Source organism: Parasteatoda tepidariorum, chromosome 6 (genome assembly GCF_043381705.1).
Source record: "Parasteatoda tepidariorum isolate YZ-2023 chromosome 6, CAS_Ptep_4.0, whole genome shotgun sequence".
Lineage (NCBI taxonomy): Eukaryota > Metazoa > Arthropoda > Arachnida > Araneae > Theridiidae > Parasteatoda > Parasteatoda tepidariorum.
Genome location: NC_092209.1, coordinates 90630344 through 90647575, shown reverse-complemented (window position 1 = coordinate 90647575; position 17232 = coordinate 90630344). Strand labels below are relative to the sequence as shown.

At 28.9% G+C, this 17232-nt stretch overlaps 1 protein-coding gene across 1 annotated transcript in view; it reads right to left on the bottom strand.

Moving 5' to 3' along the window:
- LOC107452876 (puratrophin-1) overlaps nucleotides 1–17232 on the bottom strand; it is a gene marked incomplete in the record, with an annotated part of 51985 nt that overhangs the window by 8465 nt on the left and 26288 nt on the right. Inside the window, 8 exon segments of the mRNA XM_043044267.2 lie at nucleotides 1295–1483; nucleotides 1568–1684; nucleotides 4105–4282; nucleotides 5082–5255; nucleotides 6022–6099; nucleotides 9946–10092; nucleotides 11969–12058; nucleotides 15596–15769. Coding sequence (XP_042900201.2) covers nucleotides 1295–1483; nucleotides 1568–1684; nucleotides 4105–4282; nucleotides 5082–5255; nucleotides 6022–6099; nucleotides 9946–10092; nucleotides 11969–12058; nucleotides 15596–15769 — 1147 coding nt within the window.

Below are 17232 nucleotides of genomic sequence, written 5' to 3'. Positions count from 1 at the left end.
AGATAGAAAAAAACCCTACTTATATAAACAGAAGCCAATATCTTAACCCTTTCTTTCACCGCCACCACACTTTCTGCCTTTTTTAAACTGTGTACTCCCATAATCTCCAAAGAGGTCAAAGATTTCTCCATTCATTTAACAACATGGGAGAGTTTCATATGGCAGTCTAGTTTAGCAGGATAATAATGGTGAGAATTTTCATGCAAGCAAAGTATTGCTAAGTTGATATTTCAATTGTTTGACAATAAATTTCTATCTAAATAAAGTGGATATAGCAAATGGTAAAATAATTTAAATTAATAAAAAAAATTCCAGCTTTTCTTTAAAATTCTCTGATTTTTCCAGTATAAAAAAAAATCCCCTGATAATTCCAGGTTTTCCAGGTGGGTGGCCACCCTGATAATTCAAACAAGTATGTGAGCCATTAGTTATGCTTTCAGGCCCTGTGGCCAGAATTTTTACGAGCAATCTGCAACAAAACTGTCCAGCACTAATATCTTTCCGTAAGATACTTTTAATAATAACAAAGATACATGTTACTAATTTAAAATAACAACAGCATTGTGTTAACAAAAAAAAATTACATAATTTTTTTTAAATTGAACATCTTATAATTTTTTATTCTAATATTATGAGTGATAGTCTTGCATTTTGTTAGGGGGGGAGGGAAACGTAGGAATTATTTCCTTCTTTGCATTTTGTAAATAATTATCACAATAACAAAAAATTAAAAATCATAAAATCTGTAGAAGTAATTACCGGAAAAAGACAATGAAATCAAGCGTGTTTTGTTTTGAGATTAGGTTGTTGTAATAAATAATATCGTACAAAAAATATCGGATTTAAAAACTATGGAGAAATTAATAGCAATAACTGCCAAACATTCGATAGAATTATTGCCTCAAAAAGTAAATACTCAAATGCAAGATTCGAATTTTCCACATTGAAATATATCAGGATATTTAAAATCCACATGAAAATCACTACAGTCAAAACATTACATCGATTTACGATACAATCTGCGTAAATTGAGCGCTTCAAAAAGTGATTATGTAAATGCATGATTCAAATTTTACGTGTAAATTAATCTAGAAAAGAATAATTTTTTAAAAAAACTTTTCAAAAGAAAATTCTTTCTGCAAGAACACTGTAACGCTTTGTCAGAATGTAAACATGTCACTGCAAATCTGCCACAGGGTTTTCAGACATTGTAGAGGTTTTTATTTCACTGAACACTTTTCTACGACAGAATAATTTGTTTGAGATACAATGGTAAGTACCAAGGGAAACTCACCGGCTGAGCACTGGGACTGTTGAGTTATAGATTTTACTCTTTCATCTTCAATTATCTCCTCTGTGTCATAAAATGGAGTTGAATTGTCATAAAAAATAGAAGAGCCTCCAAACGATCTCCGCCTCAGCTGCTCATTATTATTTAGATTGTCCGTACTGGAAATAACTACAGAGTTACGAAAACGAGGCACTGAAACGAAAATAGGAATGGAAAATTACACCTAGGTGATGCACTGAAGGAAATTATGTCTTATTTATGAGACGATATACTCACTCTTGATTAGTTGTTGAAAACTTATGGAACGATCACAGATCTGATTTTGACTCGGAGTTATATCCAGACAAGGTTTGTTTCCTACTCCCATCGAAGACATCTCCTCGAGTCTTAAATCTTAAAAGAAAGGAGTCATAAAATATTGAGATAAAATTGTTGAACAGGAAAAATCTGAAAGCCAAATATTATGTTTAATTTTCTTTGGAATATATGCATTTAATTCGCCTACAACTAACTAGGGTTGAAACATTTTTTCTTTCTACTTAAGAATATATATATACAGTGAACTCTTGTTACTACGATATCCGATACAACAATAACTCCCTGTATTACAATAATGTTTCGTGGTCCCGACGAACTTGCATATGAATTAATGTTACCCACCTCTCAATAATCCGATATTCTATACAGCAATAAACCCCTGTAAAACGATTTTTTTTCTTTAAATTTCAACCTTACTTTCTCCATTTATTATTGGTTTTCAAATAATGTAAAAAATCTTACTTTATCATATTTTGCCATTTTTTTCGGTCTTTCTCAAGACCGAATCAACATTGAGTCAAAAGACTTACTTTTGATTATGTACTTATCTTATTTCTTTTCACCACAGTGAATGGCTTTTGTATTCAGATTTCAACACTCCATCCTTGATGTACATAAACCACCCCCCAAGACCGACCATTCTTAGAATTGCCTTCCTTATCTCTTAAGAAGTCACAGATGTAACATTCCTATCTGATTTCAAATTTAACCATAATTACCACTCCACCAATTAAAATTTTACATAATATATAAATAGATTCAAAATTAATAACATTAAAATAAAAAAAATCTTATTATGTCCCAAACTGTGTAGGCCTTCAATATAATAATATTTCACTCTACAACAATATATTTATTTGCTTCCTAAAATATTGTTGTAGCAAGGTTTTACTGTATACATATATATACATAAAATCTCTTCGAGTTTTAAATCTTAAAGGAAACAGGTCAAATATTGAGATAAAATTTGTGAACAGGAAAAATCAGAAAGTCATATTTTATTTATAGGACTGCCAGTCAAATGTTTAATTTTTTTGTTGTAATATATGCAGTTAATTCAACTTCAATAAACAAGGGTTGAAACATTTTAATCTCTCTACTTCAGAATAAATATTCAAATTAAATGCACAGAGTGCAAAATAAAAATGAACACCTGAATAACTTTGGACCCATTGATCGGATTTGGTTATTCTAATATGCAATTCCAATTGTTCGAGCATACTTAAAATAACAAATACTTTTCTCTGAATTAACATACACAACTATTTTTCTGAACTCATATATATATAGAGGGAGTAAAAATAAGGAGGGGTACAGCCAAAATCTAGAAAATATAGTCCCAATATTTTTGTCAAGAAAATGCATAAATTCTGGGGTTCTTTTTACACATTCCACTATTTTTCTAGAACTATTAAGCAAATCAAAAAAGATTTACATATAATTACAACACTCATTTATTATTTTATTCAAACAAAATGCCATAAAAAATAATTTATTTTTTATTATTTTAATTTATAACAGTTAAAAAAGAATCTGNGGAAAGCATTTCCGACCCCACATTGCCATATGATTTTGAGTCGTCAGAATGCCCCCTACCCCTCTTAGAAGTTCTGAAACGCTTAACTGAGACACCCTGTATATTTATATATATATATAGAGGGAGTAAAAATCTGGAAAATATAGTTCCAATATTTTTGTCAAGAAAATGCATAAATTCTGGGGTTCTTTTTACACATTCCACTATTTTTCTAGAACTATTAAGCAAATCAAAAAAGTTTTACACAAAAAAATATGAATGTTGGTTATATGGAACATAATATGGAACATATATGAATATGAAATATGAATATGGAACATAATTACAACACTCATTTATTATTTTATTCAAACAAAATGCCATAAAAAATAATTTATTTTTTTATTATTTTAATTCATAGCAGTTAAAAAAGAATCTGCAAGATTTTTACATCCTCAAGTAGCAAAAAACATTAGATAACATTACAAAATCAGAAATTCTAACCTTATTTGGACAAATTTCTAATAGTAGAAAAATACAAAAGGTCATTGCTTCATCAGCATCATATAACGCTAAATTCTATACAAAATAATATTATCTAGCATTCACCATAATAATATTTTGCACTGCTTTTGATGCTAATTAGTTATAAATTTTATGTTTTATATCTTGCACCATTTTTTATTTTTGGAATAAAGTAAGAGGAAGATTTAAATGGTATAATTTTACTTAATTTTCTGTATTGTGAAGCAGTGAAACATAGAACAATAGTTAATTAACAATACGGAAATAATAAAATTATACAACCAAATTCTGTTATCATCTGTTTTCTTCCCTCTTATTTCATTCATATTTTTTTCCCTACTGTGTTTTAAGATATAGCTATGCATAATTTATTTCCATAAAACAAAACTGTAGCTTTATTTAAAGATTTAATTCAACGTAAAATAAAATTGAATACAAAAGAGAAAAAAAGTACTTCTGTTTCTCTCTGCTTGTTTCCAGAGCAGTCCAGTGATTTCTTCCACCCATGCATTCTTAATCTCTGCAGATGGTGCCTGCAGTACTAACAGGTCTTGCACCTTGCACTTTCGAAACCAAATCTCAAATTTAGTTGGACTTTCACCCACTTGGGCCGTCAATCCTAAATCAGATGTCTACAAAATAGAAAAATATTAGCCTCAATTAAGATTTTTTTTACTCACCTCTAATTAGGTTGAAAAGGATTCACTTTGAAAGAAACTGTGTATGAGAAAACACATACAAGGTGTTCCTTAATAACAATATAGAGTGTTTGACAATAACAACATACCAGGTGTTTTTTATGAATGAGAAAACATAATATAATTATTTTGAGTAGTGAACATCATATATTTCTCCTGGATCTATTATAGTGTTAATGGAACCTTATAAAAGAATGCATCTTTCAGATCTCAGAGATTTGTTCTGAATTGACAATATGCTATTCGATAATTTTTATCTTCTTGAAAATTGGCATGGAGATAATTTAATAATTAATTTACTGAATGAGACTTTCTACCCAAGTTATTGCGTATATTGTATTTAACCACTCAAAAGTCAGACCTTCTCGAAAAAGTTCAAACGTTTTGACAATTCAAACGAAAAAATCAAATGTTCTGACAGTTCAGCCAAATTATCTGAAGAAATCTTTTTTCCTGAAAGTCCTGATAATGCTGGCACAAGAATTCAGATGCGTTTGAAAAACACAATCAATTCAAATTAATATAAAATTCGTAGACACAGTTTTTGATAATGACGCTACTAATCATATATACTTAAGATTTCAGCAGCAATAATGCCCACTCAGATTTTAACTGATTATTGACAAAAATACTAACATAAATAAAAGGGAATTTTCCGGAACTGCTTTCTACTTATCTATTTTATAGTAACACATGCCACATCTATTTCATAGAAAAAGGGGATAAAACTAACCTTCATGCTGCTCTTGTACTGGTAGTAGTCGTTAGAGTCGGGTGGACTTATGGCTTTGCTGAAAATGATGAGATCTTCAAAGAGAAACACTCGCCGGAGAGTCTTCCGCTTTCCACCTTTGCCCACCAGAAACTCATCCTGCCTCAAAAGTCGACCCTGCTCTTTGATGTTCACCTAGAAAACAAAAATCATTATGAGATAGGGAAAAGACATTTTTATATTCTGTAGAGCAGCAATTCTTAAATTCTTTAGTTGGGTGAACACTGAATTTTTTAAAAAACGTCCATGCCCCAGTATCTACTACATATGCATAATTTGTGTTGCATTGAATGTTTTTTCTTTGTCAACAAATCTGTAATTTGATTGTCCTTAAACTACTCCGCCAAACATTCCATAAACTTATGGATTTTGATATCTGTAACATATTGGTATATCATCCAAAGGATATTTAGATCTGTATTAGTGGCGTTTGGATATACCTGGGATATTGGTGGATGTATCGGCAGCGTCTACGTCAAACTCCTGCTGCCTTAGGGTTGGAAACCATGGATGTAAAGCTATACAATTACCAGTTAACCAAATTATATAATTGACCTATCAATCAGCGAACTATGCATTTTTTGACAAATTAACTAAAAAAAATTTTTTTCCTCATAAAAATACAATACTTTTTTAATTAAGTTTTCTTGGTTGTTTAGGAGGTGTTTTCCAACCTGACCAGAAAGCACAAAAGAGTAGCTTGTGCTATTGTCACATCAAATTGATTGAAAGAAATACAAAATTGGAACAACTCTTAAGTTTAACATGTAAATAACACATAAAACTATAAGGAACAATTAGCTAAAAACTGATATTTATTTTATCTAATAAAACAATATAGTAGGACTGGAAACATTTTCATAATTTATTTGCATTCGATCATTTTATTTAGAAAACTTACATCACATTCTTTCAAAGCATCCATGGCTAAGAGATCATTGCCGTGACGCAACTGGAATCGAACCATCTCTTCAGCTGCCTAAAATGCACAACAAGAAAGTGTATTGAATATTGTATGATTCAAGAATGTTTTGAAAGTAATATTATTGAATGAAAATAAACTTTTTGGAAAAAAAGTACAGTTGTTAAAATAAGAAAAATATAATGAACTTTTAATAGATACAGGGTAACAATCATTGAATCTATATGAAAAAAAATAACACCAATAAATTGTTTAAAAACTACTGAGTGCACAAATTTTATTCAACATGTTAACTTTACTACATATACTCGGATTAAGGTTATGACATGTTTGATATGCCTGCCATCATTGGTTATGATGTGGTGCAGACAAATAGCAAAATTCTGCATAACACGCTAAAGTTTTGAAATATTGTTGCCGTGACCTTTTTACTTGCATATGGCCAACAACAAGAAATTGCATGCACATACTAATTCCCACCATGGCTTGTAGTCAACCATGAAGTTTGAACTTCTTGACGCAAACAGTTCAGAAGTTTTGAGTTTTATTTCATATAGTTCAATAACTGTCACTCAGTATCATGATTGAATTCTCACAAAATGTCTACATTCCTCGTGGTTCAAAAGCAATAATTAATATAGCTGATAATTTGAATTAAGAAGTCTTAACACAAAAGGTCACTTCGTCTGAACAAATATAACTCTTCTGAGTGATTTTGCCCTTCCTACTTTCAAAATATGGTGAGAAGGCCGAGTTGCAATGCAGAAAATATGGTCACAATAATTCAGTCCAGATTGGTGATATTGGAATTTCTATATTGCAGACCATAGTCAGAAAATACCAAACATTGATGACCTATGCATTGTGATATTAATTTTTTCAACTACATTTCCTTCTTTAAGCTTTGAACATTCATTATTTTCATTACACATTTAAAGAAATAAATATATATTTTTTAAACTTTCCTAAATTTGTTAAGTCTTTTTTTTACTAAGAAATCAAACCAATGTTGATAAAAAATTTTAATCAACAAACTAACATATTGGAATTTTCAACAATTTAAGGAGATATGATTGATGTCGTAAATCAGGAATAGAAATTAGGTTAAACAAATTACATAAATAAAATAAATTGTAAAAATTCTCATTTGTTTAAAAAATAGGTTGAATAAATACGTTGTTCATTTTATATTGCACTCCTAAATTTTTTGAGATTTACTTCTTTACACTTTAGTCGGAATCTGAAACTTTAAGATTAATAGCAAAGAAATCAAGTTGGGAAAGTTTCAGTATATACTTTACAAAGAGAACAAAAAAAAAAAAAAAAAAGAAACAACAAAAAATTGTCCTAAGATATAGCATCATATATCATGTCAAAAGTGGTTCCACAATTTAGAAAAGAACTATATAAGTTTAGGAGTTAAACAGAACAAATAGTTTACCATATATCAAGAAATAATATTTTCAAAAATGAACAATAGTATTCAAAGAAATTAAAACAAAAATAAATCTAAGTTATAGAAAAAAATTAAAGAAAAAAAGCAAGAACATTAAAAAACCTTTGATTTAAACCACATTATCAGAATTATATTTTATTATTTATAGGAGGTACAACATGTGCAAACAATGCATGGCAATTTTAAAACCTTTGTGAAAGAAAATGTGCTAAGTATACACAGCAAAGCTTTTTCCTTAGAAGCAGGTACAAACAAAAATACATAAAATATATGTTATATATTTATCAAATTAATTCAATTTTATTAAATTTCAAAAAATCATTAAAAAAAGAGTATATTCATTCAGAAAAATGAATTTTCAGAATGGAATTTTGTAATTTTAAGGTACCCCTTACATAATTTAAAGTGTGTCCACAAATTATTAAAATTGCATTTTAATAATCTGAACAGAAGGCTATTAAAGATTATTTGTTTTTATGAACTATTATCATAATCTGGGCATGATTTCCTTTCTTAAAATCGGTAACAAAATTTGCTAAAAAATAGTAGTACTAGCAAAATCATGGTTCATACAAGCATTTTTTAAAGAAGTATTTCAATACCTTATGTCGTTCAAAGAATTAAATATAATCCTTGCTGTATGACTTCTTGCAATGAATTGATCACTGAATGGTAAATATTAAATATTTATACCTTAATAAAAATTTAAATATTCAGATGCATGAGTTGGAATAAGCCTGTTATAACATCGAATTTAAAATGAAGTGATTTTAAAAATGATGTGGAAATCCCTGGGCCTAAAGTAATAAGATTAACTGTAACAATTATCACAAAAATTATTAGAAAATGATATTGATTTACAACAGCATAGTAAAGAATTGAGTACATCAAAATGTAATAAGTCAAATTTGAAATTAATGTAACATCGTACTAAAAACATTATTATGTGAAAATTATGAAGAAAAAAAATTTAATGGAAGTGAATTAACATTATTGTAGATAATGTTGTAATAGTCATGAATCATGCGTATCAAAAAGTGAATTCTCAAATTCAAACTTCGAGTGTCCCAATATTATCTTATTAAAAATTCTTAATGTTGAAAAATCATGTAATCACTGAAAAAATGATTAATAAGAGGATTTACAATTAAATCCTTGTTAATTGAGAGTGTCAAAAAGAGACAATTTTAATTCGAGGGTCATAATAACATTGCATTAAAAACATTGGAAGTTGAAAAATCTTTTGAAAAAAGACAGAGAAACAAATAAAAATCCAGATCATCAGTAGTTACCAGCAATTTTTGCTATTGCGTTTTACTGTAACTAGTATTTTTTTTTTTTATACTAGCAATTTGCTACTTGCTTGTCCATGAAATCGCGTCAACAATAATAAAAAGCTTATTATAATAATAGGTAATTGCAAGACCTCAATTCATCAAATATAGTTATTAGACATTAAAACAAATAATATCTCGTTTTATCAGTGGTATAAGAAACTACATTTTTTCGTACTGACCACAACTACTTTATTACAATTGTAATTAACTACAACCATTTTTTTTATTGTAAACTATGTTCCTAATGTTGTCACTATTTTTAACTACTTAACTTCTTTTGGGTAACAAATTTTGCTGAAGGATTCATTTAAATTTATGCACAAAATTAAAGAAGGAAAGAACATCGAAGGAAATTTTTTTTTTTTTTTTTTAAGAAAAATAAATTAATTTACCTTTCATGCTTTCAACACTGAATATTCATTTTAAAAAAAGTTAGAAAATCATCAAAACTTTATGGTTAAGATTTTAAAATATAAGAGTAATATCATGGGAGAAATTCTTTACAGAAAATTCATAAGTATAGAAAAAATGTATTCAAAGTATAGAAAAAGTGAGTTCAGTTAAAACTAGAATAAGCCATGAAGTTTTAAAAGCTGGAAAATCTCAAAATATCAAAATGCAAACAAATTTCCAGCTGATTACTCGAGATTACACAAAGCAGGAAGTTATTCTACAACAAAGTGTTAATATTTTGGAGAAAAAATTTTTTTCTCAAAATTTGAAACTACATCCATATATTTATTCTAGGTTCACCAGAATGAACTTTTCTCTAAACTTTAATATACCATTTGAAATGAAATAGAATTCGGAATGAAAAGTTTCCCTTATGGTATAGCATCCACTTAAGTAAACTTAACCAGAGAAAAAAAAAGAGTAAGTAAAATACATAATGTCTGCCGATGGACTTTCGTAGGATTTGAACCAGATTCGATAAATTAGCGGCATTTAAACCTTAAATTTTATTAAACTGACGTTAAAAACAATTGATTTTTTGGCTTTTGGCACTGTATACTACGGAATATGAAAAAATTAGTGATTACAATAGTTTGCAGTTGCTATTGTGTCTATCACTGAGCATTTTAAAGTGCCTAAAACAATAAAAACAAATACCTTTAAGTTATTATAATGTTCACTATTAATTTGTGGACATTCTTTGATAAGTTCCTTCAAAAGGAGTGCATATTTTCCTATCCGCTGCACTGGCTTCAACAGATAGCTTGCTAAATTCATTTTGTCTCCGAGCTCTTGTTGCTTCTCCTGGAATAAAAATAAATTACATCTCTTTTAGAAAATAAATTTTTGAATCTTTTTGTCAGACATATATGCGACAAAAATTTAAAAAATACACATTAGATGTATAGTTTATAGATAGATGTATAGTCAGATGTATAGTTGACTCCACCTCCTTGGACGCTGAGTTCATTTCAGTTCAGGAGTAAGAAGAGAAACATCTCTGCCCTTGAAATTGAGGTAACCCTTAATGCGTGCTAAACACAAACAGTGAATTCTTTTTCAGTCACTTACTTCACTTTATCATCTGCTATTATAACTTTTGTTTCTTTTGCTAATGAAATACATTTTAATTTAAGAACTCCTGTTTTCCCAGCAAAATGTCTCAAAAAGGACAAACTATTAATTCAAAAGAGAGAAATATCGTAAAAAATGGAGCGACATATCATCAAATTTATGAAATATTTAATGTTAAAAAAATGCAGATAAGGTTTGCGAAATAAATATAATTGCTATACGATCCCCAAATAGCAACCTTGTTCAAGATTACTAACAATCTTCTTCCAAAAATAGGGAAATAGTATCGTCGTATACCAAGTGATGAAGGCGGAGCCAAGTGCCAACTCCTGGTGAACGAACTCTAAACCAAATTGTTGATCCTGAAATGTTATTTTAAAACAATACATTCTTGATGGAAAAAAATAGCATGAATAATCACACTGTTTTCTCCAATGAAATTAAAATAAATACCAAATTAAAAAGAAAACATTGAGATGCATTGCAGGGTTGCTACTAAAATAGATAAAATTTTTACAAAACAGAATTGACTTTTAAGAATAATTAAAAACAGAGATGGTTGTAAGCAACTGTGGAAGTTGGTGAACAGAGCCTCCTAGTAAATTAAAATGATTCTAAAAAACTTTTAGGAGTCATGTAAAATAATAATAAATAATAATTACAACTAAAAAAATTATACTGTGCATAAACTAAACTAAAATCGCCACTACCAACAGTTGTAATCTAAATAAATAATCATTAAATTTTGATTCATTGAAAAATTGCTTGACGGTTCTTAATTTTTTAAATTTTTTTTTCATTTCAGTTCCAAATTGTAACAACTTAAAAAAAAAGTTTTCAACTGGTTGTAAAGATAGCCTTTACATAAAAGTGACGATCATGAAATATTTTTGGTTAATTATACATAAAACTGTCGAAATTCTTTTTATTTTTTAAGGCTCTTAAACATTAAAATTAAAAATTAGCTGTTTGGGGTTTAAAAAAGTATCAATTTCAAAAAAAATTCAGAAATTTAGGAAAATTATTGTGGGACATGTGCCCCTAGGATGCTACGCCTATGGATCAGATGGAAAAGAAAAATATGCAGGTTTAATATTTTAGAAATAAACTATTTAATCAAAACATTTGAAATGTTTAGAATTCTTGTAGGATGCCTTAAATAGAGACAAACATATATTTCAAGTACAGTTGTACTTAATTTTTTTTTTAGATCTCCTATTTAAAAATAAAGCAAAATTCAAATTGTGAACTATTTGGTTCCTTGTACCCACATGTATGGTTTGTTTTGAGAAATTCATAGCAAATAAAGTCAAAAGAGCAATATTTGCTGCTTATAAAAGTATTTTATACTTAAATGATGTACAGTAAAATATGTTTGCTTTAATTTAAAGAACCCCAAGACAAAAAATTACATAATGGTTTCAAGCTTTTCATATCTAAAATAGTTTTCTTCTCGTACTATCTATTAAGTGAAATTCATAGCAAATAAAATCTTCTATTGTTTTTACATTTCCCTAGTGATTTAGTGTATGACAATGTAAGCTAATACACTACTTAAAAAAGCACCTTACTACCTTACTTATTACCTTACTACTTAAAAAAGTACCTTAAAAAAGTTGTTTCCATATTCTGCCATCAAACTATCTGATTTAGGTTTATTCTTATTGTACAATGCATACAAGTAGAATTGGCTTTCCTAAAATAGAGAGAAACTGATATTATTAAATACACAAGTAGACAAACAGTTTGAATGCATAACAGAAGCACACACTGAATATACAATAACGCATTCTACAAAATAGTTAAACACAAAGTCAAATGCTACAAAAATAGTTAAACACTAAGTCAAATGCTGCAAAAATTGTCAACCACTTTTTAACAAGCTTTTTTTTCTAACCAAATTAATAGATATTCATCCAAATTAATAGATATGTAACGATCACGGCCGGATTATCCTATAGGCACACTAGGCACGTGCCTAGGGCCTACGAAATTCAGGGGCCTACGAAAAACTTGGGAGAAAAAAATTTATTGACCAAAATAATTTAGCTTTAAAAACAACAAGTGTATTTTGCACAAAATTATGAAGATACAAATAAAAATATAATATTTTTCGGTAATAAATTATTTTGCAGAATCTTATGATCTAATATATTACTTTTTTGCGATTTTTGGATTCAACGAAATCTTGTATTATGCTGTCGAATTCCAAACTACGCAAAATGTCGTATTCAATAGACATAAGTGCGAGAGATGCCAAACGATCTTGATTCATTGTTGAACNAGTTAACAAAATATTTGGATTTTTTAAAAATTTTTTGACAGATACTAAGTCAAATATTCTGCTCTCATTTTTTTTAAAAAAAAGGATTATTTTAATTAGAAGGATGAATGTTATAATGTTGTTGAACTAAAATAAGGAATTCTACCCATGGGTTTTTTGACAATCTGTCTGCTTTTTTCTTTCTACTTATCCTCCTTTCTCGCTTAAGTGACGTGTATATGATGTCAGACGATGCTTTTCTATTACATTTTTAGGATACTATGATATTTTTAGTAATTTTGAAGGAATTATTTTTGAATTTTTCAACAGACATATAATTTAAAATTTTCTTTTATGTTAAGTTTGACAATTTAAATGTATTTACTACCAGGTAAAAGTAAATTTAACTTTTAAAAGTTTTCAATTCAGAATTACTAATTTTGATTCCAAATTTATGTAGTTTTCAATTTGTTTTTCAAACCTTTTCCAATGAACTGAAGATAGCGAAGATTGCCCTAGATTGCGAAGCAATCTAAAATAAACTGAATGAGCAGTTCCGAGGATTGGCAAGCGATTTAAAATATAGGTACTGTAAAAAATAAAATATGGTATAAGTCTAAAATAGACTACCTAAGTAATATATAGGCTCGGGTACTAAGAAGTCCAAAGTGGCAAGAGCAAGCAAAACTATCTTAGATCATGAAGTAATATGAAACTTCGGAAGCAATTTTGAGAATAACCATTGGCAGCATGCAAGGAGAGGTGCCTCTCATCTCGCTAAGAACATAGTTCTTGGTTTTAAGTGTTCTTGGCTTACTCCTGGACATTTTCCTGTCTCATTGCATTTTATTGTTCATTATTAGTTTCTCCATCTTCCATCAAAGATATATATATAAATACAGTAGAATCCTGATTTTAAGTTTTCCATCGAACTAGTGTTAAAAAACGCAAAATATTTCAAAAAATGGAGCTGGCGAGATGAGCTACAATAAAAAAAAGTGTAATCTTTACATGTTTTTTTTTGTTTTCAGATACAACCTCAACAATATCCCCTTCAATACGGCTTCACCGTTTACGTTCATAAATGTTCCCACTCTTTCAACAGAGCAAAAATTAAGCACTTTTAAGGACTTTTTTTGAAGAAATTAAGGAGTTTTTTGAAAAATTAAGGATTTTAAAAAATAGTGTGATTGTTTATCATTGAATATACATATGCCACCACTGACAGTGCAAATTATTTACCTTCCAAAAAAAACAATAAATAAATAAAAAAAATTTTTTTTATTATAATGTTAGCACTGATATAATAGCATTAATCAACTGGCTCACCAAAGAATTACCAGGCAAATCTGCTTATCCTTAAGAAATAAAAATAATAGCGTAACAATCTTAAACTTTAAAATTTTTTTTTACATTGCAACAAAACAAATTATAAATAGTTATCAAACATTTAACTTTCTTGCTAAAAGCAAATTGTGCTTTCTTATTTAGTACCCAGGAAAAAAAATTAAGCATTTTTGAAACAATACTTGGTTTTTACCAATAAACCCCAGGTTCTTGAAGAAAAACCTAGGTGGGATGGGATTTTTCAAACACTGTTTCTTACAAATCTGTTTAATTTTTAGTACAATCATGAATTTTAAAAAATGTTATGCTTTCTATAAATTTACAGTTACTTATTACACATTGAAATATTATACAAATTTATTTAATTAGAGATTTTAGGAAATAGTTTTTGTTATGGATTCTAGTTTAATCTTTTTTTCTGTGATACTTCTTTTCTTAGCGTTTTACTTAATCCCTATAAGCAGATGCATTACTAGTAGAACTTAATTTCTTGAATTCTGTCAATTTTGAAGGTTAATGCGAGTCTTCTAATTAGGTACCTTAAAACTGCCCCCCCTTACCCCCAAAAAAGGAGTACTATCTCTTCCATGTGCAGTATTCCCCTTGTCCATGCTATTCTTTTTTTTAGAATGCTTCACCTCATAAAGTATCATTCTAGGCAAAGGGGAGAATATATTAATGAAATAACCAATATATGAATGAAAAGTCATGCTTTCTTCCCCTTGCCTGTAGCCCCCCCTACACACATTAATTTTTGTCTCTCTAAAATGCTTTACCGTCGATGCATGGCCTACTTCTAAGTGTTAAAAGAAATTCATTTTGTTTAAAAAAATTGTTCCTATCAACATTATAATCAAAATTAAGGACTTTTAAAAACCTTGAACCAAAATTAAGTACTTTTAAGGGCCCTTATTTTCAAAAATAAAAATTAAGCAGTTTTTAAGGACCGTGGGAACCCTGATGTTTCAGAGCATTTATACTTTCAAACTCTCGGTCATTTGTGGGTATATCTTCTGATATTTTTTGCTCATCTTCATTGTTTTCATCAATATCATCAATTCATCAATATATCGTATTGGGATGTGTGTTACAATCTATATCCATGACATCGACTTTGGAAGATCTTCAGCCCCTCAATTTTATTCCAAGGGTCCAATGATCTCGTTGGACAATGAGAAACAATTAACTCCAAGAAACATTATTGAACCCATTCGACATTTATTCAATGTTGTTAAAATCATGTTCAGATTTTCTAGAACATTAATTTCTGCTTCAGAAGCATTTTGCAGGTCACTGGAATCAAGAAGAAATGATTACCCAACCAGTTAATTAGTGTAACGTTCTTTAAACGATTGGATTATTGCAAGAATCAAAAGGTTGAAATTTGCTACAAAAATTCAACTTGCAAATTTTACAATTAATTTAGGCCGGGATAGCCTAGTTGATAGAGTGCTTGGATCTTGTTCGGGACATAGTGAGTTCAAATCCCGCAGCCCGAAGAATCCCCGTGTATTAAATGGTGACTGCAGCAAGTTTTTCAAAAAGAAAACTTCCAGTGAAAAGTGGTTAAAATGTGTTTATTCAATCACTAAAAAGTTTTGATGTTAAAAAGCTTTTACTTACATGTTTTAGGAAACATTTCCCTATAGAATATGGGTCTGATTCACACTGTTCAAGCTCTTGTAAGAAGTAGCAACTGTGGAACTCAAAGATTTTCTCAATGTTACCAAATACTACATTTCTTTGACTGCGCAAAGATTGGCAAACATCCTTAGTCTGAAGCATTGGTACATAATTCTGAAAGAGGGAAAAAAAAACGCATCTTTTCAGAATTTAAATATTGAAAGACTATTTAGCAGAATGAAAGAAACAAAAGTGGTATGAAATATTATACTCATTTGTTAAACGGATATTTAAAAGTTCTATATGTTTTAATCATTTTCTGATGGTTACATTTACATGAAAAGTGATTTTGAAAAATACAAAACAGTTAATTCAACCATTTGAATGGATTTGGGTACAGCATAAAGCAGGGCTCCAAATTAACGGTGAACTTGTGGTGATAGGTTCGCCGCTCATCGTAAAATCAAGTTTATTTCATATTGTTATCTGTTTGTCTTTAATCAATTGTGTTTTTACTTATTTTTGAAGTGAACTGAATTAAGAGTTCTGACGTCATATTCTTAGAATTGTATAAATACCAGCACGCACATGACAGCCTGTCAGTATTTCTCTCATCACCTGCTGTGATGATGCTTCTTGTAAATCAAACCAACTTGTATATAAATGTAAATATGTTTAATAAAATATTAGTATCTCAAAGGAGCTATCTTCGCTTACCTCAAACTACTGATCTGGGACCAATAAAATGAAAGACTAAACTACCATAAATTACGGGTGTTTTCCTAATATAGAAACTAGTATAAATAGAGGATATACTACTTTAGTCTGTTTTCGTGTAAAATCATATCTTTCATCATAATTGTGAACATTATAAATTCTCTATACTTTAAACTTTTCTTATTCAATTTAGATTTAATATGTTTATAAAAAACATATAATTAAAGTCAAGCAAAAGGAAATGAGAATGTAATATCTTTGAATTACTGTCCTTTTGGATCAGTTCAACTCTTGTAAAGTATCAACTATGAAAAAATCAGCTTGATTTATTATCTAACCCAAGATTAATCTAGAACGGAGTTCTAGACTAATCAGCCATGGTCTGTTTTGGCAAATATGTGAAAATGAGGCTTTGATTTTTGTGAGAAAAAAAAGCACAAAACCATGTCTTTCAAAGAGTTATAGTTTTAAAGTTATGAATTGATGATGTATTTGACTATGTTTTCAAACAGAGAATTTTGTGAAAAATCCATTTTCAAAATACAAAATGTTGAGAAGGATCAATTAAAATAAAAATTGTGGCGAAGGTGCAAAATAAAATATTTTATGAGGGGTTCTTTAAAGCAGTGGTCTCCATGGGGCCTTATCTCGAGAACTAAAAGTGAATCAAAAATTTTTTTTATTAATTCTATGGAAAAAATAATTTTTAATAATTATTTTTTATTATTTTATTTAATAAAAGTCGAAAAATTTTGAATTGTAAGTTAGATAAATTTTTACATCAATTAAAAGAATGTAATTTTATATGGAAAAATACAAAATTTGAGCAGAATAAGTCAAATAGTTTTTGCAAAATCGAATTTTAAAAAAGCGGCATTTTTAAAATTCGATTTCTTAAGAACTATTTCCCCGACTTCATT